The sequence below is a fragment of the Mustela putorius genome, unplaced genomic scaffold, assembly GCF_011764305.1.
Source record: "Mustela putorius furo isolate JIRA1106 unplaced genomic scaffold, ASM1176430v1.1 tig00003858_pilon_pilon_pilon, whole genome shotgun sequence".
In the NCBI taxonomy this organism is placed as follows: Eukaryota; Metazoa; Chordata; class Mammalia; order Carnivora; family Mustelidae; genus Mustela; species Mustela putorius.
Window position 1 is genome coordinate 28487665 of NW_025422010.1, and position 25055 is coordinate 28512719.

A 25055-nucleotide genomic window follows, 5' to 3' on the forward strand; every position below is an offset into this window, starting at 1 on the left:
TCCTTTGTGAACTAAGAACATTCTTTCCACACAAAGATGAATTTAGCAGCATGTAATTTTCCTTCTTATCTACTAAATGTGGGATTGAATTAGAGTTTACCTAGAGAGATCTAATTTGTAGTTTTGAAAATAAGCAAAAAGCTGTTAGACCGTAATGTTGATATTCTGATCACGTTACATATGCATAAGAAGAGTATCAAGCAAAGCTTTATTTACATTTCCTAAGTGTTTTTTTCATTTTGTATAAACTAATGAGTGGTGCTGTTAGGGAATATGTGTATCCCTCTTTGTGTAATGGATTAAGCGTGAGTCCTGTTAAACACTAGGCCATAAATCAGGCTGTGTTCTCTATGCCTAATTAAGGGTTTAAAGGGGGAAAGGTAAATTCTTGAATGAAGGGCTCTACTCAGAAGCAGAGTGTGTTATTTCACAAAGGAAGTAGATAAAGCAGAAAAAACGAGAACAATTTAAGAAAATAAAAAGGAGGAAAACTATGAAAGTATTTTAGCCGCTTTATGCTGTTTCTCCTCAGCTTTGAGAATGCCTAAGTGTCCAGATATAATGTGAAAATTATTATTTTTTAATTAGTGCACTGAAATGTAGTAATAATACAGATTGACTGGAGAATTTAAAATGAGCGTCAAAGTAGCTCTAATCAACTAAAAGAGAAAATTATATGCATTGACAATGCAAATAAAATCAGCTACAGAACAGTTTTGAAGAAAATTCACAAGTTTTTTTTTTTTTCTTTTTAGCTACACATATTACAGTGCACTAAAACCTCAGCATATTAAAACTGTTATAGATTTGGAGTAAAAACCAAAATAATCACAGTTAATCCACTCATTTCCTAGTGGAAGAATTGTCATGAGTTTTGTTAAAATTAGTTTCAGATAATAGTATTAAAACACTTCTGTATGTTCCTGGAGTTAGGCTAATGTTTATATTCATAGTATAAACTGACTTTAAATGAATATATTGAGTGACTTGAAAAGTGCATTACATAGCATATATAGGATTAGAATAAGGGAGACAAGGTCATAATTCATTAGCCCTTAGGAGCTCCACTCAGTAATATCTGACTATACATAATTAATAATGCTGATATTTGGCTTTATTTCACCTTGCTTTGTATTACTCCTGAACTGCACAGTGAAATATAGGAGAGAGATCTAAAAAGCAAACATTTTACTGTTAGGAGAAAAAGAAATAGATCTTGATTAGACTTTTATTTACAATAAAAGGGACCAATTTACTAAATTTCCAATCATTTATTTTTTATTCAGTAAATATTATTGGGGCCTAAATTATGACAAGTAATTTGCTTTGTGGTAGAAATTCAGTGAATTGGGTAGGGGGCAAAGCAGGCAAGGTGACCCCCTTTATGGAATTTCCAGACAAGTGAGATCCTAATTGGTCATGGACAAAAGATGTTCAGGGAAAATAAGATTGTTCTTATTTGTTCTTATCTGTAGAATTCAGAGTCTCAGCTTATACAGAATAAAGATACTTCAGAAATAAAACTCATGTTACATGGTCCTCAAGACCACTGAAGAAGACCTCTTCCATATTCCTGGCAACTTACCTCCTTCTCTCCTCTCAACTTTTATTATTCCTTCCCCACCCCACCTTCTGCTCTGTGTTTCGGCTGCTGGCAGGCACATGTGGGGGAAGGGTGGAAGAGATTTGCATTAATTCTAGACTTCCACATGCCACGGATATGTGGAATGGCAGGAAAGCATCCCCTTTCCTGTAACTGGAACACCTAAACCTGCATATATTTGGTCAACACTCTGATTGGTATTTCTGTCCCCAAATTCTTAAGTCTCTCTTCTCATAGTATCGGAGCCTCATACCAATGTTAACCCTTGTCCAGCACAGCATCACCTCTATTTCGTGTTATGTAAATCGATATTTATGTTACCATTTGGGTTTGGTTTGTATTGAGTGTTTATCAGTTGTTGAACGTCTTGTAAAATAAAATGAAATAACATTCCTGGAGATGAAAAGGAAAGGTCTGCTGGAATTGACAAAGGCACACATGTGCAACAGCAGTTTGAATTGTTGAATTTTGAACTTAGAAGCAGGAATGGCAATAAAAAAAAAGCAGGGTAAGTCAGAGAAGGTGCTGTTACATGCCAAATGAACTTGGGAGTTACCCCTATTCTGTCTAATTGGATGGGGATCTTGGAAAAGGAAGAATTTATAGGGCAGTTCTAACTGGAACCTCTGCTCTTTGAGTTATTCCTCCTCATTTAAAGGAAAGATTCTTGAAATACAAGTGATTTCATATGTAATTTAAATGAATGCCAACAGCACTTGGTAGATGTCATCTATCCATTTGAGTCTTTTTCTAATTCTAAATTGTCCTGACTTCCACTGCACTTTATTTGGAAAAGCGTCTCTCCATTCTTACAAATTAGAATGTTCAAATCCTTCCCATCCTTCAAATCTCATTTTAAAGGACAGCTCTTTTCTAAAGCCTTCTTTAGCCTTCACAGTAGAGAGTTCTTTTTTTTTTTTAATATTAGTTTTCACATACATAATTTTACTTGTAGATTTGGGACATTCATTATTTTCTGCCTCTATTAAAAAGATACTCATATCACTTACAAAACTATTAAAGAACTATCACCGATTCATATTTTCCTTCCTTCCACTACCTTTATTGAGTTCTAAGGAAAAGTATGGCCGAGCATCCATAGGTGAATGTGGAAGGGAAGAGAGTGCAACAGCAACAACTGCTTCCCTGCAGTGGTGGCCTACTTCTGTTCTGGTGCTCTGTGAAGTATGTTATTTTGGCATAAAACACAAGTCTTTAACTAGACTTACCTATTATGGACTATTTATATTCAAATATCCAAAAGTAGAGGTAGAATCTAAGAAGCTTCAGAATATTGATTATTTATACTCGCCTCACTATCAAAGAACCAGTACATAAATAACTGCGTTTAGTTTTAGGTTTTCTTTTTGTTTTTAATGTACAATCAGTTTACATCCACTTAAGCAGGATGATATATTTTCTCTTCTGTAATAACCAGAATTGCTTATTAAAGAATAATAAGTTACAGCTAAGCAACTGAATAAGTATGTTTTCCTTTCACTGGCTCTAAAACTTATTAAGTACCATTTCACAAAAAAAAAAAAATTATATGTTGTGGTCTGATTGCTTAAAAATAGGTATTTCTGAATAGAAGAGAAAACATTAGAATGAGAATACTTTGAAATAAATCAATTGCTTTAGTTATAAAGAGAGTTGTCGAAAATAAAAGCAGATGTGAACGTGATTCAAATTTAATATATTTGAAATATAAAATAAAAATGTAATACACCTGGATAGAGTTATGCAAATTGCATGGGTAAATTTTTTCCCCTAGGGATAACTTCAGCGTGTTCTCTAAATCTATTAAAAAAAGAAAGTAGGAAACTGGAAATAATTTTTAAATGTTTCCTTAAACTGATGCATAGCTTTTTCTTATTATATTGAATTAATAAAGTAAATATTTTTAAAGAATTAACATAATCAGCTCTTTATGGCTGTGAACTGCCTCTACTTAATTTTAGGTAATCAAACATTTTTATTACTTCCGTCATTTGACACTATTCTCAAAGGAATCACCTTACTAGTATTGTTCTCATTCTTAGGCATATGTCTTTCCATTAGATGTAAATGTTCATTTCTAGTTAGGGAAAAAAATATATATATATATTTATATAAAATTTATTTTAGTATTGTATTTTAGGATAATAGAAACAACATGGGGATAGGGTCAGAACACTTGGGTTAGGTTCCTAAAACTGATTTAGCAAGAGACCTCGCATACAATGTAATGTTTTTAAGTCTCATTTCCTCATTTGTGCAGTAGACATAAAAATCTGTTTGCGTGTCTTGTTTTGAAAGGGTCAAATGAGATAATGTATATGAAAAAACTCCCAAGTACTATTTACATACCATTATTATTACATTTAGGAAGTAACCTTACATAAATAATCCAGTAGGAGTGCCCTTTTTGTTTTTTAGATACTCCAATACACACATAATTAATGTGTAGGTCATAAAGCCACTTCTTTCTTTGCTTAACAATAACTTTCTTGACCTAAACAATTTACCAGTGATCTAAGAAGTTGGAAAGGTTACAATAAACTTTCAAGTCTTAACATATCATTTTGTAGTTCGCTAACAAGGTTAACAATCCAACTTTCCATGCATGCCAAACCTGGCAATTATAAATAATTTAAAAATACGCAAGTGTTAACTGTGCAGTTGTTTACAGATGCGTCACGTTTTACGCTACGGAATGATGAACCTACGATGTTGAAAAATAATTAGTGCTAAGGCACAGCGTGGCACTGATCCACGCCACGGCCACCAATCTTCGGTCTTGCATTGTTTAAGATGATGTAGGTGGCTCAACGTTGGGTCAAGTTGCACGTTCAGTATTAGTTCTGTGAGAAGTTGGTTTTGTACACTTTCAGCAAAGCTCTGGGAATCCGCCCAGCCAAGCAGAAAAGGGTTAAAGGAGTCCAGCAGAGGGAGAGGGAAGTAGTGCTGAGTGAGTGTGTGTGTGTGTGTGAGAGAGAGAGAGAGAGAGAGAGAGCGCGAGAGAGGCAGAGGGAGTGTGTGTAAGAGAGTGTGAGCGCACAGGACAGAAGCATCGAGTTGCGGAGTGGACTCGTACACAAGTTCCAAAGGCCACAGTGTCCGCAGTTTTCGGCCCTAGCGGGCCCGGGGGGCACGGCCTGCACCCAGCGGGCAGCGTCCCGTGGGTTTGGGGGGCTGGGTGGGAGGGAGAGGGGTCTCGCGAGGGTTTCGGGGCGTGGCTGGAGTGGGGGGCGCGCGGCGAGTGTGCGCGGGTGTGCGCGCGCGAGAGAGTGAGTGTGAGCGCGGCGAGTGTGCGGCCGCGTCGCCATTCCCCGTGACGTCAGAGTGTATTGTTGTGAGCGGGGCCGAGCGAGCATCCCCGGAGCTGTCACCGCGGCGGCCGCGGCGGCGGCGCAGCGCGAGCCCCGCACGAGCGAGCCCGGCCGGCGCCGCCCCCGCCCCTGTCCCCAGCCCCGCCGCCGCCGCCGCCCCAGCCCCCGCCCCCGGCCCGCCCGCCGCGCGCCGCCGCCGCCGCCCGCGCGCCCCCACCCACCCCACCCCACCCCCTCGCTCCATCCCTCCCACCCGCCGCCGCCGCCGCCGCCGCCCGCGCGCCTCCCCCCGCGGAGCGAGTGCGGGTCACCGGGTCACTGGGTCATTGTCTCCGCGCCCGAACCCCGAGCACCCCGTGGAATCCCCCACGTCATCATCAGAACCATCAATGAGATGCAAACATGAAAGACAAGAGGAAGAAGAAGGACCGCACCTGGGCCGAGGCTGCCCGCCTGGTACGTACCGCCCCCCGCCCGCCGCCCGCGCGTCCCGCCGGCCCCGCCGCTCGCCCCGCGCCGGCCCGCGGCGGCGGAGACGGCCACTTCCAGCCCCAGCCGCCGCCCGCTCGCCGGGCTCCTGCTCTTTGTTATTCTGCGGGAGTGGGCTCGCCCAGGGGCCCCTGTGTGTGTGCGTGCGCGCGCGGAGGGGCGCAGCGATTATCTCGGGGAGCCCCGCGCCCGCCGCGCCCGGGACCGCCCGGGACACTTCTCCCGGTACTTCGCTGTCGGGGCTCGGCTGTGCCTTCGCCACGGGTGAATCTCCGAGCGCTCGGCCCCGCTCGACTTCCCTCTCTGCCGCTCCGGAGACCTTTGTGTGGCAATTACCACTCCCTCCCGGCCCCTCCACCTCCCGGAATTTCATCAATAACTCTCTGTGCACGGTCTGTGTGTCCGTTCGGCGTTTGTGAGTTCATACATTTTACACGTGCATGCACGGTGTGTGTCCGACACGGACTTGTGGGGCGTGTGCATGTGGGCTAGGTCGTGCGTGTCTGTGTGCCGTGTCGTGTGCATTATGTATGCACACCGATACGTGCATGTTTCGTGTGGATCAAGTTCGTTTGTGTTTTGTAGGTATTGTGTTCTGCTCGATGTTTGATGTTTGTGTGTACATTCTGTGCACGTGTGTGCAATTTTTGAGTGTGTGTGTCGGGGCGTGTGTGTGTTTGGTGAAGTTGGGTCAGTGTCATTTGTAGTGGGAGGTTATTAAGAGTGTACAGCTAGGTGTGTTTTAATGCTGGCTTCCTGGGCGGTGTTATTCGGCTGCTTTTCTTTAACCTTTCGGAGCTTACGTTTTAATCATCGAAAGAATGTCTCTATAGAAATGCTGGTTGGCAAAGGGGCGTCGGCGTCTTTGGTTTGATGCATGTGTATGTGTGGTTTTCTTCTTCTCCTTCTTCTTCTTCTTCTTCTTCTTCTTTTTCTTCTTTTAAAGGACAGCTGTAAACGGATTTTTTTAAAAGGATATTTCTGTACAGTGTGCCTCACGGGAATGCAAGGCATTACATTTGAAGCTCAGCCTTTCAGGGTTTCGGCAGCATAAATTAAATATTTATTTAGCAACTTACTGTCTTTAATAATTGGCCAAAAGAAAGCAGACTGCATGCAGTAGAGGGCGGGGTGCAGGGTGGAAGACCACAGAACATGTTATTGGGTTGACTTTGTAAAGATTGTTTTACTATAACTGTTTTTTTTTTTTTTTTCTTCTTCTTCTTCTTAAAAGCTTTTGAGTAACTACATCATGCTCAAGGAGAACATTTGTCAAAAGTGATTATCTGAGTTTGGTTGAAGGGCCTTGCTGGTATGTTTCTGGATTGGAGCAAAGGGTTTTAAATAATTGACCCTATTGCCCTATGAAGGAGTGACAAAAGTCCCTTTTAATTGCGGTTTAATTATTGGAAGCTGAAGTGGCTAGGCCTCTTTACTTCATCTCTTAATTTGTAGTAGTGTATATTATGATTTCTCCTCTTATCTGTGATTGTGTTAATTGCTAAATCACTCACTGTCTGTGGATGAATGGGCAGGTGATAGTCATTCTCTAATGAACTGCATCTGGGAGAGGAAACTTATCTGTGAGAATATGTGAAAAGTAAGCAGTAAGTGTAAAGTAGATGCCAGGTTGATGTTATCACTGAATTTTTGCTAGAGCATAGTACATTACTTATTGTTTGCTTAGCCATTAATTCAGAATTGTGTGGGGGTGTGCAAGGCTTCTGAAAATGCATTATTCAGGTTCCTTGGAGTGGCAATCAAGTGTTATAAAGCTTCAGTGTATGTGTTTTAAACAAGTGAGTGAGTTGACTTATAAATATTTTAAAATAATGATTCATGAATTACCTGTATCTGCCTACAGAGAATTATTTAACAAATAATATTATTCTGATGGATTTAAAGCTAATCATTTGTATTCAACTAGTATTTGTTACTATTCTTGAAAATACTGTGCTCTCTTTGATCTAATTATAATGGATCTGTATTGATAAATCCTGAAATAGATTTCTGAATCACAGCTTTTTGTTAAAAGTTGCCTTTTTCTCTTACAAAGTTCATTGATGGGAAAAGACACACTAGGAGTCATCAACACAAAAGAATTAATGATAGACCAGATGTCTCTATTTTAACCAGACATATTGAACTAGTAGTTATGGTAATTTTTCAATTTGGTTCAAGTTATTTTTCCCCTGGTAGTTGTACAAATGTGTATGTATTCAAAATGTGACAGTTGAAACAAAATACTGAGCAAAATAACAAGTAATTATACTGGAAATATCTTTCTCAGGAATTTGTGATTTGTAATTGAGACATGATCATTCTTAACTTACTATGTGAATAAAAAAGGATCCATTTGAGTGATATTGATTTTTTTCATGTTTTCTTTATGATTACATGAATACATATAGACTTAAACTCTCTTACAAACTTGTATGAAAAAATTTTTACTTTTATAACTGTATTAATTTACACTCAATTAATAAGGAATGCTGTTTTGGGGGGCATTTCTGTGCTATAAATACTATCATTACATATTTCACACTGTCCCTGATGATCTCACTGTGGTTGTTGCTGTTAAGGACTTTTAGCCTTTTCTCCATCAAATGTTAAACTAAATGTCTGATTTTAAAAGTAAAGACTATGGATGGACAGAAAATATGCATGTGGTTCTTGCCATATATGAACTAAAGAGAGTATCCAAATTAACATTAAGAATAACCTTCCCATCAGACCATGTATACTATATATCTCCTCCTGGAGCATGTGTGTGAGCGAGATTATCTTGGAAGAGAGGGTATCAGGGGAGAGGAAATGCAAAATACATTTTTTGAACTGTGACCAAAAGCTTCTGTTTCCATGTAGCTTTGCATTCATTTTTAAGAAAAATATAGATGGAAGAAGAACAGTTCTTTGTAGAGTAAGAACTTCCAGTCGACAACAGAATTTGTGCTTGCTTTCTTTGTGAGAAAAGTATATGGTCTGTAAATCTACAAACTCTGAGTGCCAACTCTAGGGATTTTGCTTTAGATAGAGATGCAGCTCTCAAGCCCTACCATTTTCTCGTAGAAGTATGTCATGTTTGTATGTGGTGAGCTTGCTTAGCTTAGGCAAGAAGGAACGGTAGTATGATTTTTCTGTATTTTCAGGAATGTCATGATTATTAACAGGCTGCCATTTTAAAACAGTAAGATCACATCTTTTTTTTTTTCTTCCTCTCTCTCTCTCTCTCTCCCTCTCTCTCTCTCTCTCTCTCTCTCTGTCTTTTCTTGTCTTTTTGCCCTGCATCAGTTGGAGAAATTTCAGCCTTCAGCCTCCTCCACTCCCCCTCAGCCTTCTGCAGTTGTGGTTGTCACTTTGCGCATTGCCATTTAATATGGAGGCTTCTCCTAAACCAGATGCATTTTCATCTGTTTTATCTGCTCTTCTAAGGTTATAAAGTCTCAGAGGATCCCACAATCACATGGAAGTGTCTTCTGTCTTAATATTTGTAGAGCACAATAAGAATAAAAATCAAAACCATAACTCATGTCGAGCTGGGGCTTTGACTTTAATCCTTTTGACTTTTATCTGAAGTCTTCACTCTGTTACTATAAATACAGTTTAAACCATTGTGAAAGGATCTTCATGCTTCTTTTGTTAAAAAAAAAAATGGGGATTTGACAGGACTTTGTTTTACTGCACTAAGGGGTTTCTTTGTTACTGGCTTAACACAAAACATACTGTTATTTATATATTTATTCTAGGTTAATTCTTTTTTTTTCTTCCTGACATGCAAAAATGTTGTTGCTTTGAGAAGTGCTTTTTGATAGTTCCATCACTTTGTTCTATAGGGAATGCTGCTGGTAAGATAATGATTCAGTGTATTAATTTGTTCCCTGAGTTTCTTCTGTTTGTTTCATTCCTTACAATCTTTGTTTAGTCTCACTGGCACCTGAAAATAAATCTTAACAATCTTCAATAGCTTTGTGCTTGGTAACATGGCTGATTTATTTGCTTGTAGTTTAGGTACATTCACAAAGGTAATGACTATTAGTAGGGTTTTTGTGGGGGATTTTTTTGTTTTTTTTTTTTTGTTTTGTTTTTTTTGGTAGTTCAAGGTGACCTTTGGGGAAAATTTTTTTAAATGACAAATTTGTCTCATTGTTGGGAGAAAACACATATATATATATATATCTTTATACTATAGCGAGAGTTACTGAAGGTTTTAGTAAATTGAAATTCTGTAAATCATATTCTATTAAAAATTAAGTGGGGTTTTATGAATTAAAAGGAAATCTGTGTGAATCTTTTGCATGGAGAAGATTCTTTTGCATAATGCATTATATGCTGAATAAACTCTTAGGGTTCCTATGAAATAAAGCCGGATGGTATTGGTAGATGTTAAAATAGAATACAATTCATAATTGTTAATTTACTGGTTGCCGTGTCTTTTGTGTTTGTATTTTAGAAATATATACAGCTGTTCAGGAACAGTGAACATGGGGATGGAGTGGGGAGCACTCGTAACTGCTTTTGGCATTTTCTCAGTGGGCTTGGATTTCAGGTTATGAGCAGGCCTTGATAGTTGAGAACATTTTGACTTGTGATTTGGGGTAAGCCCCAAAAGAGCACATGAGCATAATTGTGACAGTGCTTATTGGCGTAGGAGCCTGGCTAACTAACGTATATGGCAAGTGCTTTATTTTCAATCGCTTACATTTCAAGTGGTTTGATTCAGCTCTTTTCTGTGATCTACACGTAACATCATCTTTATGTCTGTGTCTCATCATCTCTTCTTTCAGATGGGGAACCTAAATTTTCATTGCAATTTGAAAGATGGGAAAGAGTTTAGCAATCCCTCTGCCTCTTTTGAATCTCAAGTTAGGAAAAACGTGTTTGAAATAAATGAGAAATGTGAACTTAGGCCTAGTGTTTAGGTTGTTAATTTTTTATTTCCAGCTGACATTAAAGGGAATTTTAAGAGTTGATCCTTTCTTAAGTTTTTCCCTCCTTTGAGAAAGTCTTTGGTAGCAGAAGATTCCTCGGCTGTCAGAAATGGACCCTTGGTGTGCTCTGGCTTTTAGACTTGTAGAGTTGTACCTGTAAAGGAATTTCACCACAGAGAAGTGAACTTATAAAGTAATGAAATTTATTATTTAAGAATATAGTTTCAACCTTCACTGAAATGCACGGGAAATGTGAAGTATGGTCCCTAACCATTTTGAGGGTTCCTACACATACAGCTCAAATGCTGGGGAAGATACAAAGATACATCCTCAAGGAGTGTTGAGTTCAGCAGAGGAGATGAGGAAAACTGGAGGAAGACTGAGCAGACACCATCTGCAGGTGTTCCGTGAATGATCAAGCAGGTGCTAGTTCATGGATTCACAGAAGGGAGAAGCTGTGTGGTATGTGGAGATCACAGAAGGCTTAATGGATTAGGTGAAACTTGGTTTGTCCTTGAAATATGAATAAGATTGAACTGGTGACGAGAGGGGAACATTCTAAGAAGAGAGCCCTGCATGAGCAAAGGTGTCATGTCAGGCACGAGGATGGGTTCAGGAGGCCATGAGTGGACAAGTCCAGAGATACCCAAAGACTTGAGGGGGTTGGCCTAGCAATAAAGTTGAAAATTACATTGTGAGCAGATTAGGGAGCGATTTGCAAGTTATTTCAAGAAAGTTGGGCCTTGTAAATTGTAGCGTGGGGCTGGTGGGATGGATGGTAATAGAAATAGGGTTTCTTTAAAAACACACAAAACAAAATGACTATCTCTCATAGAGAGAGGAGACATCAGTGCTCTGGGGATGTCTCTGAATGCTTTCATTATTGGGTAATAGAGTCCGAAAACAAAATTGATGTTAGAAACATTTTAAAGGATGCAGCTTTATTCTGTCCCATAGCCTTTGCCAAATGAAGTAAAGTTAACATCAGTGAGTAATATACATTACATTTGTGGAAAACATACACAGGGCACTTTGTTACCTAAAATACTCTCTTGAGATCAGTAGGTAGCTAGGGTTATTTCAGGAACTCAGTCGCCAAATGTGCGGTTGAATGATATGCCCAATATCATCACCATGTCTGTAAGGAGCAAAACGGGCACAGGATTTAAAAAAAAAAAAAATCTGTGTCGTGTCTTTCTAATTTTAATGAACACAGGCATTTAAACTGATGTGAATTTAACTGATTTGTTGCATGGGGGCATAGGGAGGATCCAAGCCTACAGCAGACTTATGTCCTGCTTTTCAGATGGCCTGCTTTTCATTTCTCTCTTTTTCATCGAAAGTCTGCATAAAATTATTATGATTATTAATTTATAACTTAAGCCCCCCACCCCCACCTCTCCTGCAAGGCTCATCTGTAGCAGGTTCTGGCTCCTTCCTGATAGGGCCCGGAGGAGGGGCATCAGTGTGGAACCACTTTCAGCTACTTGCTGGCCACTCAGTGGCTTGATTGTTCTGCTTTTGTCCCTGCACAGTTGGTAGCTGTGGAAATCTAGCCGGATTGAAACTTTCCCTGAAGAGCCCTTGGGGAACAAATAGAAACATTATATGATTAGCCACATTGTTTTCATTATTAAACAAATCTACATAAAAGGGTAGCAATTAACAGCTTTATCAGCCTGAATTTAGGCACCTACCTCTCTGCTCCCCTCAATATTCCCACTTGAAGTGGGAACAATTAACTGTTGCTGGTTTTAATGTCAGCAACTGACAACATTAAATTGGGAATAGGCACTTCTCCTGGTTGATTGACATATAGCCCTCTGACACATTCTTAGGTGTTTTAAGGCAAACTGATGCCCTGGGGTTAGAGCCAAAGGGCTTGTCAGAACATTGGCTTTAATAGCTGAAATGTATAACCTAAATGACATCCAAGACCTTAGCCTTTGGTGGAACTTTTAGAATCTGAGGAATCCTCTAACGCAGTGCAATCTACACTTAGTGGACACACTTAGAACATTTTTTTTCCCTAAGTATATATATGTATCTTTTATTTTACAATAGTTGTTTACCATGGACTTATTTGGCATATATTTATCATAAATTAGTCCATGAAAAATTACATAATGATATTTAAAATAATTCCACAATTGCTATTTTTTTGGCAAGTGTTGTCACCAGTTATGCAGTTGTTGATTTCCAAATATATTATTTATGACTTAAAGGGGGGGAATAGGATGGACCCTCTACACCTTATTCAGAAGACAGATGGCATTTCTGAGATTTCATTAACTATAAGGTATTAGAACCCATTTTAAAAATTTCATGGAGTTAGAAATTGAGGTCGGATCTTTGGACTTCTTTTCCAGATCAGTTATAGAGAAAACATGATATAATGAAGATGTTGGCTATTTTTAGTTTTTATTTTTTAATTTTTAATGTCAAAAATAAGTGACTGTATATATAATTTGTACATATATCTGAACCTTGTTGACTGAAGAACTGAGTTGCTGTTTGGACCATCAGGATTCTGTATGATGCTCTTTTAGTGCTCTGAGACTCTGTTTTGGTGTGGAGGAAAGGGTCCCCACACATATAACAGGCAACACCAGTGGTATCCAAGTATTCAACTCAGTTCTGCCACTATCTACCCAGAGATGACATCAGATTCAACAGGTTAAGGGTTCAGTTCTATAGTAGTCACCCTCCACCCCCTTCAGAAGCCAATGGCAAGTCCAGATGGTTATTACTTATGCTTCTGATTGACCTACCAGTTATAGCCTGGAAGTTCCAGTGACATCTCCATGGACTTAAGAGGCCAGTTGCAAGTCCAAGTTTTTACCTGTATTTCTGACTGTAAATCAGAGCTTTCGAAGACTTCTTCCTCAGGCTTAATTAATTTGCTACACAGTTCACAGAACTCTGAGAAATGTACTGCTTGTACTTTTAGTGATTACTCGATCACTTGTTTATTATAAAAGATATGACTCAGGAACAGCCAGAGGGAAAAAAAAGCACAGGGCAAGACATGGCGTTAGGGCATGGAGCTTCCATGCCTCTCCAGGTGAGCCACTCTCCCAAAGTCTCCACGTGTTCATCAACCCAGAATTGATCTGAACTCTGTCCCTTTGGGTTTTCATGGAGGCTTCATTACATAATCATGATTGATCAAATCACTGGCCATTATCCAGCTTCTCTTCCACCCACAAGGTCAGGAAGTAGGAATGAAAGTTCAAACCTAATCATATGGTTGGCTCCTTGTCAACCAGCCCCCATCCTTAGGTACTTTCCAGAAGTCATCTTATTAACATAATGAAAGACACTCTTAATCTTCTCAACACTTAGGAAATTCCAAGGGTTTGGGAGCTCTCTGCCAGAAAAAGGACAAAGAGCAACTACATATCATTATAATTCACAGCATCACCCCTTCCATTCTCCCTTCCCCCCACCATGCACACACAACAGATACTATCTTATCTCCTTCCTTTAAAATATTGTCTTCAAATTCTTGCAACCAAAAGTTGTCTTTCCTAAATCCTTTCTGTTTAATCTCTTTTAAAATAAGCTGAGAAATTAAATTATTTTGCATCAAACTTTTGTGATATTCTTCTTGTTCCCTTTCCATCACTGTCCTTGCTCTTTCCTGCTTGATTGAGGGTCTCCTCCTCTTGGTTTCTCCTTTAGTGTCCGTGTATCTTAGAATGCTGCTTCTCCCTTCCATTTTATTCTCATTTTCCTCCTGTGCCTTGACCTTCCCACCTGCCTCAGTGGCCATTCTCTCATGATAAAGACTCTAGCCTTGATATTTTCCCTAAACTTCAGACTTATATGAATAATTCCTTTTGTATCTCTCTGTACTCTGAGTATTTCAAATGAAATTTATCCAGTTCTGTCAAACATTTATTGGATATCTCCCATAAAAGTGTTGTACATTGGGTACAAAAAGAGAAATGTGACAATATTCTTGTCTGTGTGGGTTTACCTATCTGTGTGTACCTAAACACTGGTATCTGAGGAGAGTGGTAAATTCCATCTTAAATATAGCTCCCATTCAGCTCCTCCTCTTTTCATTAACTGTATTTTGTATAGTCCCGACCTTTCAACTAATTTTGTCTTTAATCTCTTTTTAAAAATCTTACAGAAGCTGTGTTTCTCTTTCTAGAGTAGATCTGATCTTACTGAATCTTTTCTCTGCTTAAAAAGTCTTGCAATTATCTTCAAGTTAAAGTCAAACAGGTCATGGGAAACCCTTTTCTGTATTGGAAACACGTTTTAAAGGGGTATGTCATGATTGTTTTTCCTAATAATATGGAGAATTTTGCAGTTTTTGTTACTTGTCACACCAGTGTCCCATTTTCTACAGCCTTCTACAGATTTATTTTATATTCTTTTAAAACACAGTGAAGATAGTTAAAAGTGGGTAGTTACACTTATCAATATTTTACCATCTTCTATGCTCAAATATATTTCTTGTATCATACTCTCCCTTCTTTGTAAATTACTTCCTTTAACAGGTTTTGTTTTGTTTTATTTTGTTTTTAATGAGGGGGCTCTGGGTTCAGGAACAGTCTTCAAATATCTAAAATGTTTTTATATTGCCCACCCTTAAATCTTTTTTTAATCAAACTTCAATATTTTGAAAGAATTATAAACTCATATGAAGTTCTGAGAATTAAAAAAGAGAACTGTGGGCAAATGACAACATGATCCACCTGTTATCCACACTCTTTCCCTAAGTGCTTCCTATCCTCATAAATTGAATCTGAACACATTCCACAAAAGTGGCCAAGAGAAGATTTAGGAAGATTATCCCCCAAATATGTAGATTATAATTCAAATAAGAGCTGTCGTCACAAAGTATCACATCTTTCATTTAAAAAAAAAAAAAAGTGGAGAGACTTGATAGGGGAAAACTGAAAGATCAATGTTGTTCTCACCTTTGAGTGATAATTTAGCTAGTTATAAAAGTTTTAATTGACAATTTTTTACTCTTTATACTTTGGAAATATTTCTTCATTATGTTCTTATACGGGTGGTTGCAACACTGCGACACTGTGTCTGAGCTGAGTTTATTACCTTTTAAGAGGTAATATGCTTTTGTATTTGAGAGTTGTTATGTGTTCTGTTTACCCTTGAGATTCTGCACTTTTAATACTCTGTCTTAAGTGTTTATGGGTGGATTTGTCTTTATTCTGCTTGGTATCGTGTGTGTGTGTGTGTGTGTGTGTGTGTGTGTGTGTATTTTAGAGTATACTTTATTGTTGTCTCCTTTATGCCTTATACTTTTAGTCACATTGCAGTGTAGAACTTACCTTTGGCATTGTATCCCCACCTGACCATGAATTCTTTGAAATCTTCTAAGAGGTCCCTCAATGTATAGTACTTTAATATATTCAGCTTATGGTTTAGAAATGATTTAAGAGCAATGCAGAAAGAACCCCACTCATACTGAACAAGATACTGCCATGAATGTGTTAGCTTTGTCAGTCAGAATTATGGGTTGCAAGCAACAGAAAGCAAGTCTTGATAACTTAAGTAGAAAAGGATATTTTGGAGTCTATAAAGTAAATCATATAATTATCAGGAAGGATCCAAAAAAACCCCACAAAAACAGGCTGGAAAAATAGACAAGGATCAATAGAGCCTGGGCAGTAGACACACACAAAGTCATGCTATAAGAATAGTTGGGATATTGCTATGGGCACCACTAATGGTCACCACTGTGACTTAGTGTTGATGTAGGACACTGCCCTTGCTGCCAGTGTAGCATATGAGTGTATCACCATCTGTTTTGTCTTTGCATCCCAGTTTTAAGATTCAAACTCACAGACCGATGCATTTAATTGTCAGACTTTAGTGCCCATATCTATATCTTAGTTGTTAGGGACTGATGAAAAGGTGTATATGGCTCTTCAGTATCACAGTGGAAATCTCTGCATCTGCATTTTCATAGCACCGATAAAGTAAAAAAGATTAAAACCAAATGCCTCATTTCTTCCCCACCTCCTGCTCCCAGCAAGTCTTCTCTTCCTCTCTTTCATCTCTTGGTGAAAGCCACCACCGTCTTCACAGTTGTTTAAGCCAGAAACCTTTTTGTCATCATTAACGTCTTTTTGTATTTTTCCCCTTTTATCCAGTAATCACTGAGTTCCACTAGTTTTATCTCCTTTGCTTCAAATCTTCAAATCATTATCCTTACATCCTACACTTATATCCATTTCCACTGTAATTTACTTTGACACAGGCAGTATATAGGTTAGGAAAAGAATAAAGAGTAATGACGGGCCTAAAAGTCAGGCAGATAATGTTTGAGTCTCAATTCTGCCACTTACTGTGTATTTGACCTTGGACAGATTATATAACATTTCTCAATTTTAGTTCATTGTGTATTAGCAGGGAATAACATAAAAGAGTGGTTGGAATATTTAAATAAGGTAATGTGTATAATGTACTTAGCACAGCGTCTCACATTAGAAGATGCCAGTTAATGTTCATGTCTGCTGGTTTTCCTTTTCTCCTTAAGTTCCTGCAACAACCTTGTAATGATTTCACTGACAACAGACTTGCCTCCACTCAGAATTATTCTTCTTATTGCATCCATAATCATGTCTTTAAAGGTGAAACTGGTTTATAATACCCCTTGAGGCTGACTTAGTTTCTGTAGGAGACAGATGGCAATATTGCCATCTTAAAGGGGTGATTAAGTGAAGTTAGGACACCAGTTAAAGAACAAGGGTTAGTGAGGCAAATCAGGGATGTAACCAGTAAGAGGCTGTCACTCCCCTTAGACTTGAGGGGCCAAGAAGAGTAGGGAATGGTTACTGCAGTGATGTGGTCTTATAGGAGGAGGGTGCCTGACACAAACTGTCACCACAGACAGTGGGATACAGCCACTGCTGGCCCTCCCCCACTCCTGGAGGTGGACAGGGAGACACATCACCTCAATACACTGATGCCTTTGCCTTCTATTCACTCATCTTTCCTTGGCTTCCTGTTAGCTGAACCCATCCAGAAGCTAGAGGATGAGGGGGTCTCTGTTGAGAAAATTCACAGATGTCAGCCTCCTGGGTCGGAGAGCTGTGTGAAGGACAGAGAGTGAACCTGGAGCTGCTGATGAGGAATATACAAAATGCCTGTTATTAGCTTTGTGTTATTCTAAAAGTATAGTCCTCGGGGTGCCTGGGTGGCCCAGTAGGTTAAAGCCTCTGCCTTTGGCTCAGATCATGATTCCAGGGTCCTGGAATCGAGCCCCACATTGGGCTCTCTGCTCTGTGGGGAGCCTGCTTCCCACTCACCTCCCTCCCTGCCCCTCCTGCCTCTCTGCCTACTTGTGATCTCTGTCAAATAAATAAATAAAATCTTAAAAAAAAAAATGTTTAGAAGTATAGTCCACTTGTTGCAAAATCTTTTAGGCTTATCTTATTTGTACTTCTCCAGTTTCATTGTTTGAGTCCCTTCTCCAGTCATATAAAAGTTGTGTGAGATCTCCGAATTTATCATACTTTCCCTTAACTTTGTACACATTGTTTCTTCACTTTGTGATGTCCTACCTCTCCCCCTCCTTTTTATCTGGCAGATTCCTATGCTTTCTTCAGATTTCAGTCTCCCTTGGGAAGCTTTTATATGTTCTCAAAGCACTATGTAGTTGTGACAATATGCTTTCTTGTTTATAATTGTTTCCTGAGTGCCTAATGCCCCACCTCATTTTAAGTTGTTGCTGATTACAGTCGTGTAAAGTGAAGAAGTCAAAAAGAGTTTTTCAGGGGAGCTGTTAGAGCTAAGTCTAAAAGTTTTCAGCATATTTGTAGAACTATAAAACGTATGTCTCCTTGATTTATTTCTGTGCCATGCTGAGTTGTCACTGTACAGTCTAGAGAAGGGATCAGATTTCTCAAGAATCAACTGGACAACTGACGATTTTGAAAGCCTGTGTCTACTTCCAGCTCACTAGCACCTTTTATTACTTTGGGATAATAATTTGATAGTCATCATGCTTAATGGCACTGGAAAATATTCAGTTCCTGCCATTAATATGTTAGGTGACTTGGGAATGTAATAAGATATGGACCTTGGCCTTTGGGAAATTAACTTAAAAAAAAAAAAAAAACTTCTTAGGACCCAAGAGATACTTTGCTGTAAATTTGAAATTATGTACAGTAGTGGGAATTCAATAGCCTAAAAGTAATCTCCTTCTTTATTTGGTTTTAATAAGACACAATGATGATTTATAAAGGTTTGCTATGACTTTCAGAGCAAGCGAATTATCTAGTACATTGACTACAATGCAGATTGGAACTGTTTGCCGAGTAAATAATCTCCTTTTTATAAATAAGTAAAATATTTATAAGCTTGGTGTCGTAGCCATAGAGTATAGGAATCTTATATAACAACAGAATAATCTTCTTGTGTCACTTATCATAACATATTACTATTACTAAAGTAACACTAATTAATAATAATGGACTCTAAGAACTAATATTATTGGGTACTTACATGCCTGACACTGCATTAACTTGTTATATGTGTTATATTGTTTAATCCTGAGAGCAAACCTAGAAGAGATATTGTAATATTATCCACATTTTTTAAAAGATTATTTATTTATTTATTTATTTGATGGGGAGAGTGGGCACACAAGCAGGGCGAGAAGCAGGCTCCCTGCTAAGCAGGGAGCCTGATGTAGGGCTCCATCCCAGGGCCCTGGGATCATGACCTGAGCAAAGAGCAGAAGCTTAACTGAGTGAGCCACGCAGGCACTCCCTATCCATTTTTTTTTTAATGAAGAAATTTAGGTTTAGAATGTCTTTTAGTTGAATTTCTTTCAGTTGAAAGTGAAATAAATTTAACTCAAACTGGTTTAAGTCAAAGGGCTCACATAGCTGAGAAACCCAAGGGTAGACTTTAGTTCTAAATAGATGTTGAGATTTAGAGAATGCCGTCAAGGTATTTGCTTTTTTTTATACTTGTCTTTGACTTTGCTTGCCTTCAGGCAGGGTTCAAGCAGAGCTTTGGACAGAGAAGGTGGTCACTGGCACCCCATACCTGCATCCTCTAAACTTAGCACACCAATATAAAAGGAATCAATCTTTTAAAATTATTATTTATTGTTATTAATTATTACTTTAATACTAATCCCAGGGAAGTCTTCATTCTGCCCTACTTGGCTGATATACTCATCCCTCACAGCAATGGCTAGGATCAGATAACATGATTGATTGCCACAGAAGGATCACATAGAGCAGAGGGAAATTACACTGAAGCACCAATAGAAAGCAGATGGAAGGCATGTTGGGAAAACAAATTATGAATGCCCTCGCCTTTACTATGCTGAGGGTGAATTAACTTGCTGTGCTAGTGAGTAGTGGAACAATGATTCAAATCCATGTCTGTCCAACTTTTGGGCTCTAGTCTTTGAGTATATTAATGTAGACACTTCCTCATACATTCTTTCTGGTTTTTTTTATGATATTCATTTTACATTTAAAAAGTGTTAAAGCAAAGGCAGCTATTGCAAAGGTTCTAAAGATTTATTTGGTCTGTTTTCTCTGAAATTTACTTTCTTGATTTAGAGACTAAAAGTTACAATGGATGGTTTCTGTTCTATTTTCCTTCACAGACCAGTTTCTGAGTTCTGTATGAACAGTCTATATATAACATTTACAACATAGTCTAACACAATTTAGGATCTGAATTTACAAAATCTGTAATTCTGGATGAAGCTTCCAGGTACTTTCTGAATACAAGTAAATATTTTTATTGACCAACTAAATGCCAAGTTTTCTTTACGGGGTTGACCATGATCCTTAGAGGATCTGAACTTAGCAAAAGAGAGCAAACATTTCTGTAGTGTAAATCTTCATTTATTCCTCTAAGTATTGAGATAAGATCAGCATAATGACTCCTTGTTTCATTATAGAATCGTATGGACAGTCTTATTGCTGTTACTTTTTGTTTATTCATCTAATAGTATTTCTCTTCTCCTAGAGATTAAATGAAACAAAGATAGTACTTCAGGAAATTTCTTCTTCTCCATTGCCTCCACACACACACCCCCCCCAGTCTTATGGAAATTTGACCATACTTTCTCAGTTTGGATAAAGGTATGAGATACTAAAAGTTGATGTTTATGTGTGGTCTGCTCTAGGCAGAGATGCTACTTGTAGCAAGAGAAGAACTCCTTTAATCCACCAGGATCTTTGATGAGGGAATGAGAAAAAGATACTCTTAACCGTACATAAAGATGTTCTCATCATTTCTCCAAGTTTTTATGTCTATCTTATCACTTTGTGACTAATGCTATCTTTACAGGCCAACTTCCAGTAACTAAATAAGAAAGACTGTCAGCAGGGAGAAAAAACAAAAAACAAAACAAAACAAAACAAAAAAACCCAAAACCAATAACAGCAAATACAGATATTTCATTTTTAAAAATATTTTAATGACTCTGCCCACCCTTTTTTCCAGAACTATTTACTCACTTCATAGTGGGAAATGCAAGATGCTTGAAAGTTAAACATTTTTTCTATTGTTAAAAGCTGCAGTGAAGAATGAGTTTTGTCTTTAATTAGTCCAGTCTTCCCACTCCATCTTTTCATGACATTTTGTCTCATTCTCTTGGTGTTAGGTGATAGTGCGAGGCAGCTTTAGGGAAAAAAGGCAACTTTAAGCACATGAAAGATGTCATCTAGAAAAATGATGTAGAAACAAACAGTAGGACCTTAATAAACTTTAGCATTTTGTTATAGTCTTTTCCCTATGTGTTTGTTCATATATCTTTGTTTTGGATAGAGTCAACAGGGAAAAAAAGAGATTGTCTTCTGAGTTATTTAAAAAAATCTTTCTCTGTCTTTAACGAATGGTTGACTGGATATTTTGTTAGTCAGTAGGCTGGTGCACAGTTCTTTCATTTTCCCTCCTTAGGGACAAATGGTGGGGCTGTACTTCTCTGCCCCCTTGAAGTTAGGCATTAACCCTGTGAGTTGTTTTGTCCCCTCTAGCCAGCGTTTGATGCTCCTTATTTCTTTCTCAGTTGTGTTGATCACAGAAGCTGGTGACAAGATGGAATTTCAGTCATCCTACTTCTAGAGATGTGGACATAGAGATGTGAGTGAGAAATAAGCATTTGTTTTAAGCCACTGAGATTTCAGGGTTTTTTGTGTGTTTTTTTTTTTTTTACTATTTTCTATCCCTCCCCATCCTGTCAGATGCAGCCCTTGCAGCAAAACAGGTGTTTTTGTTCTAGGACGCCTTCTGCCTTCTACCTTTGTTTATGAGACACTAAATGCATAATTACATGCTTAAGAGGTAAGGAAGGCAAACAAGGTTAGGTCCCTCTTTTTTCTTCTCCATTACATTAAATTGCTCCGTAAAATCAGCCTGTCTCATATTTATTCTTTGATATTTTCAAACCAGTAAACAATAGGGAATTTTCATTGCCAGGAAAATTCTCTCATATTCCATCTTAAGATAATTCTGTTTATATTTTGGCTTTTTAAAATACTTGCTTTTCATTCAGCCTACCGAGGAGGAAAGCTTTCTCACCAGAAGGAGTAGAACAATTATGGCTCATAGGGAATTGAATTCCAAGATAGCTGGAGAGATAGAAAAAGGGCACCTGGACATTTTCAATGAGTTCAAGTTCCCTCGTGCAGACAAATTGTGCTTCATTGAAAAGGTATGACCAGATTTCCACACCATTGAGAGGAGGAAAGCAGACACTGTAATAACACCTCTTTCTTTCTCTCTTTCTCTCTCTTTTGGCCTAGGGGAATGTGCGTAGAGGAAGCACCCCCGCTAAGGGATTGGGTTTCCCAGTCTGTCTCAGAGATTCCTGTCTCCATTTCCCTTCCATTGAGGGCTCAGTCACCCTCCGGCTGTTTCCCACCAGTGTCCACTCTCCTCTAGATAGAGCCTACAGAAACTCCTGACAGCTGACAGACTCCCCTTTGAGGCCTACTCCTTCGTGGAGCAAAAGGGATAAAAAGGGGGAAGAAAACTTGTCTTGAAAGCCTGCAGACTTTCACACCACAAGGAATGTGTTGACCATATGCATCTTAAAACCAGATGAACCATGTTTGTCCAGCCCTTCAGCTCAGCCGTGTGCAGCCCTATTTGTCTCATGCTCCAAAACTCAAAACTCAAAACCAGATTTCTTACCAATTTCCTACCAATCTTTCGCTCAAATAAGGACGGAGTCGTTAATACATACTCAGGTACATGTTAAATTATATTGTTCATCATGACATAATTTATCTGCAGGGGACGTTGATTTTCTCAGTGAATTCCTTAAAAAAATTTTTTTTTGCCTTTATATGGGGGCATGTTAGTTATAATTATCATAGGCAAGGCCACCTCTGAGATGTTAGGGTCACAAAACAGACTTTCATTTTCCTGTTTTAATTTCCAGTAATATGGAGATAATGTGTTTCATGTTTATTTCCCCTTTGCACCAGGATACCTATGGAGTATCCCAGCGTTTATCCCAGGTAAAAAGTGTTCTTTATACCTGATGGCAGACATAGTTACCTCTTAAAACCTGAACATCAGAAGAGTTAACAGAACTCTCAAAGCTTTTCCTAGAGATAGCTTCTGCAGAGAGGATCTGATTCCTGTGGGCCTACTGCCTACTGCCTGCATTTCAGTGAATCTAAGAGAAAAACATCTGGCCTAATTTATCTTCAGGCATAATTTAATAATGCTGAATGGCAACCTCTGGGAAAAATCTAAGTAAGACTTTATGTAACCACTAATTTAGAGTTGGTTAATAGGTAATTCTTACTTGTATTTCTTTTGAAGGAATAGATATTTTGATCACATCAGAGCTAATCATTTTTCTTCATCCTGACATCTAAATGTGGTATTATAGTATAATGAGCTCCCAGCCTGGTTGTAGGCAGAACTCAACTGGTAGAATCGGGACTGAAGAAGGCTCGAAAGCAGTAGGGACTATCTGATTTCATAAAGAGTCTTTTGTTGGCAAAGGTAAGTTTTAATGCTCCATTGCCTCCTTAAAGAGACTCAGCCCATATTTCATATCAACAAATATCGGCTGATTGAAACCAGTTCTGTTTGTTTTGTGCCCTGATAAATATAGCCTTTATTCCTCCACATAGTCTAAGAAATGGGATAGAAAGGGGGATAGACTGGGGAGGGTTGGAAAACTTGGCTAATATTAAGGTGGGTAGTACATCAAGCAGAAAAAAGTCCTTGCCCCAGAATGTATTTAGCATAAATCTATATGCCAATACTTAAATTATATCTTAATTCCTTGAGTATAATAAATCTGGTGGGACATGTTTGACTTGGTTTTTAGTATAAACACTTATGCTAGATTCTTACCTTATGACTCCAATTAGAAACAAGGATGACATAACACATAAGCCTTTTGGCTTTCAGAAGGCCTCTAGGACATATTATGAAAATATTGAGGTACCTGCTTCGTATTTTTAAAATGTTGGCCTTCTTTCTGAAGCCTGGAATTCAGAAATTCTTTTAGCTGGTGCTCATCAAAGTTGTGTTCTAGGTAAAGACCTCTTACTGCTAAAATTATTTATAGTTTTGCCTGGTGAGTTCCCAATTTTATACAGTTTTTGAAATTTTTTAATTATCTGTCTGGATGGATCAAAGTGTATATTTGACAAAGGACTAACACTCTGCGTTCCCAAGTTTTATCTTATTAAGAATTTGAGTTGCCAGTGATGAAGTAAGTGTTAGCAATAGCTACTCTTTTATTTACTTCTAAAGGAGTAAAACATTAACATAAGGCTTAGAAACATGTCTTTTGTATTTTTTAAAAATAGCCTGTGGAAAGAACCAACTAAGGGCTTAGTAATTAGTCTAATGCACACATTGGTCATGAACATTTGGTCATGGACAGTGACTAAAATCGAACTCTAACCAATTAAGCGAGAAGTTGAATTTACTGGACGACTTGTATAAGCCTAAAGCAGCATAGGAGAACACAGGTCCTTAGCAACACCTGGAAAGAAGGAGTGAATGTGTCCAGGCCTCCTCCATCTCTGCTTCTGTCCATACAGAAGACTTATTTTCTGGATCGGGCTACTTCCACATGGCTGAAGACTCAGCTTTTAGCTAATTTCAGGCTCTCATCACGTGGGGTTATTTTCAGAAAGCAACTGAGATTTATTTTCTTGAGATTTAGGCCAATGTGTGCTGGGGAAGATCGATGATTGGCCCTCCTGTGTACCCAACAGGGACCATCCCACCACCTGTCGTTTGTAGAGAACCCTTACGTATCTACAGGAATATGCTAGCTCCCATTCACATCCAAGCAGGGAGGGATTTTTCAGAAGAGAATAGGGACTTGTGTACACAAGACAGTAAATTCAGCACATCAGTTCTTCCTTGTCTTCATTCCTCTTGTTTTCATTCATTAGCCAGGTTTCTATTCAGTGCCTACCTTGTGCCAGGTACTAGCAATAAAGGAATGGCCAAATAAAATAACATAAAATAATACCACAATGATTATCACTACTTGCCTAGAATCTGAATTATAAGAAAACTGTCAGAAATGGGGTAAGCAAAGGTTATTTCTATACAGCCCAATTAGCATTTTGAATGAATATGAACAAGGCATATGGCCTGGTCTTCTTTCTTTTATTTTAAATCCATTTCTAAGTAAATTAGCTGTTTGCCACCTTCCCCTCCCTGACTATAGTAAACCAGGGGATAAGTGTCTCTAGAGATGGTGATGACATGTTTTAT

At 38.5% G+C, this 25055-nt stretch overlaps 1 protein-coding gene across 1 annotated transcript in view; it reads left to right on the forward strand.

Moving 5' to 3' along the window:
• Positions 1 to 5166: 5166 nt before the first annotated feature.
• The window catches only part of ASXL3 (ASXL transcriptional regulator 3), a 184357-nt gene continuing 164468 nt past the window's right edge, over positions 5167 to 25055 (forward strand). Inside the window, exon 1 of the mRNA XM_045065493.1 lies at positions 5167 to 5370. Coding sequence (XP_044921428.1) covers positions 5317 to 5370 — 54 coding nt within the window. The 5' untranslated portion in view covers positions 5167 to 5316. The remainder of the gene's footprint in view (positions 5371 to 25055) is intronic.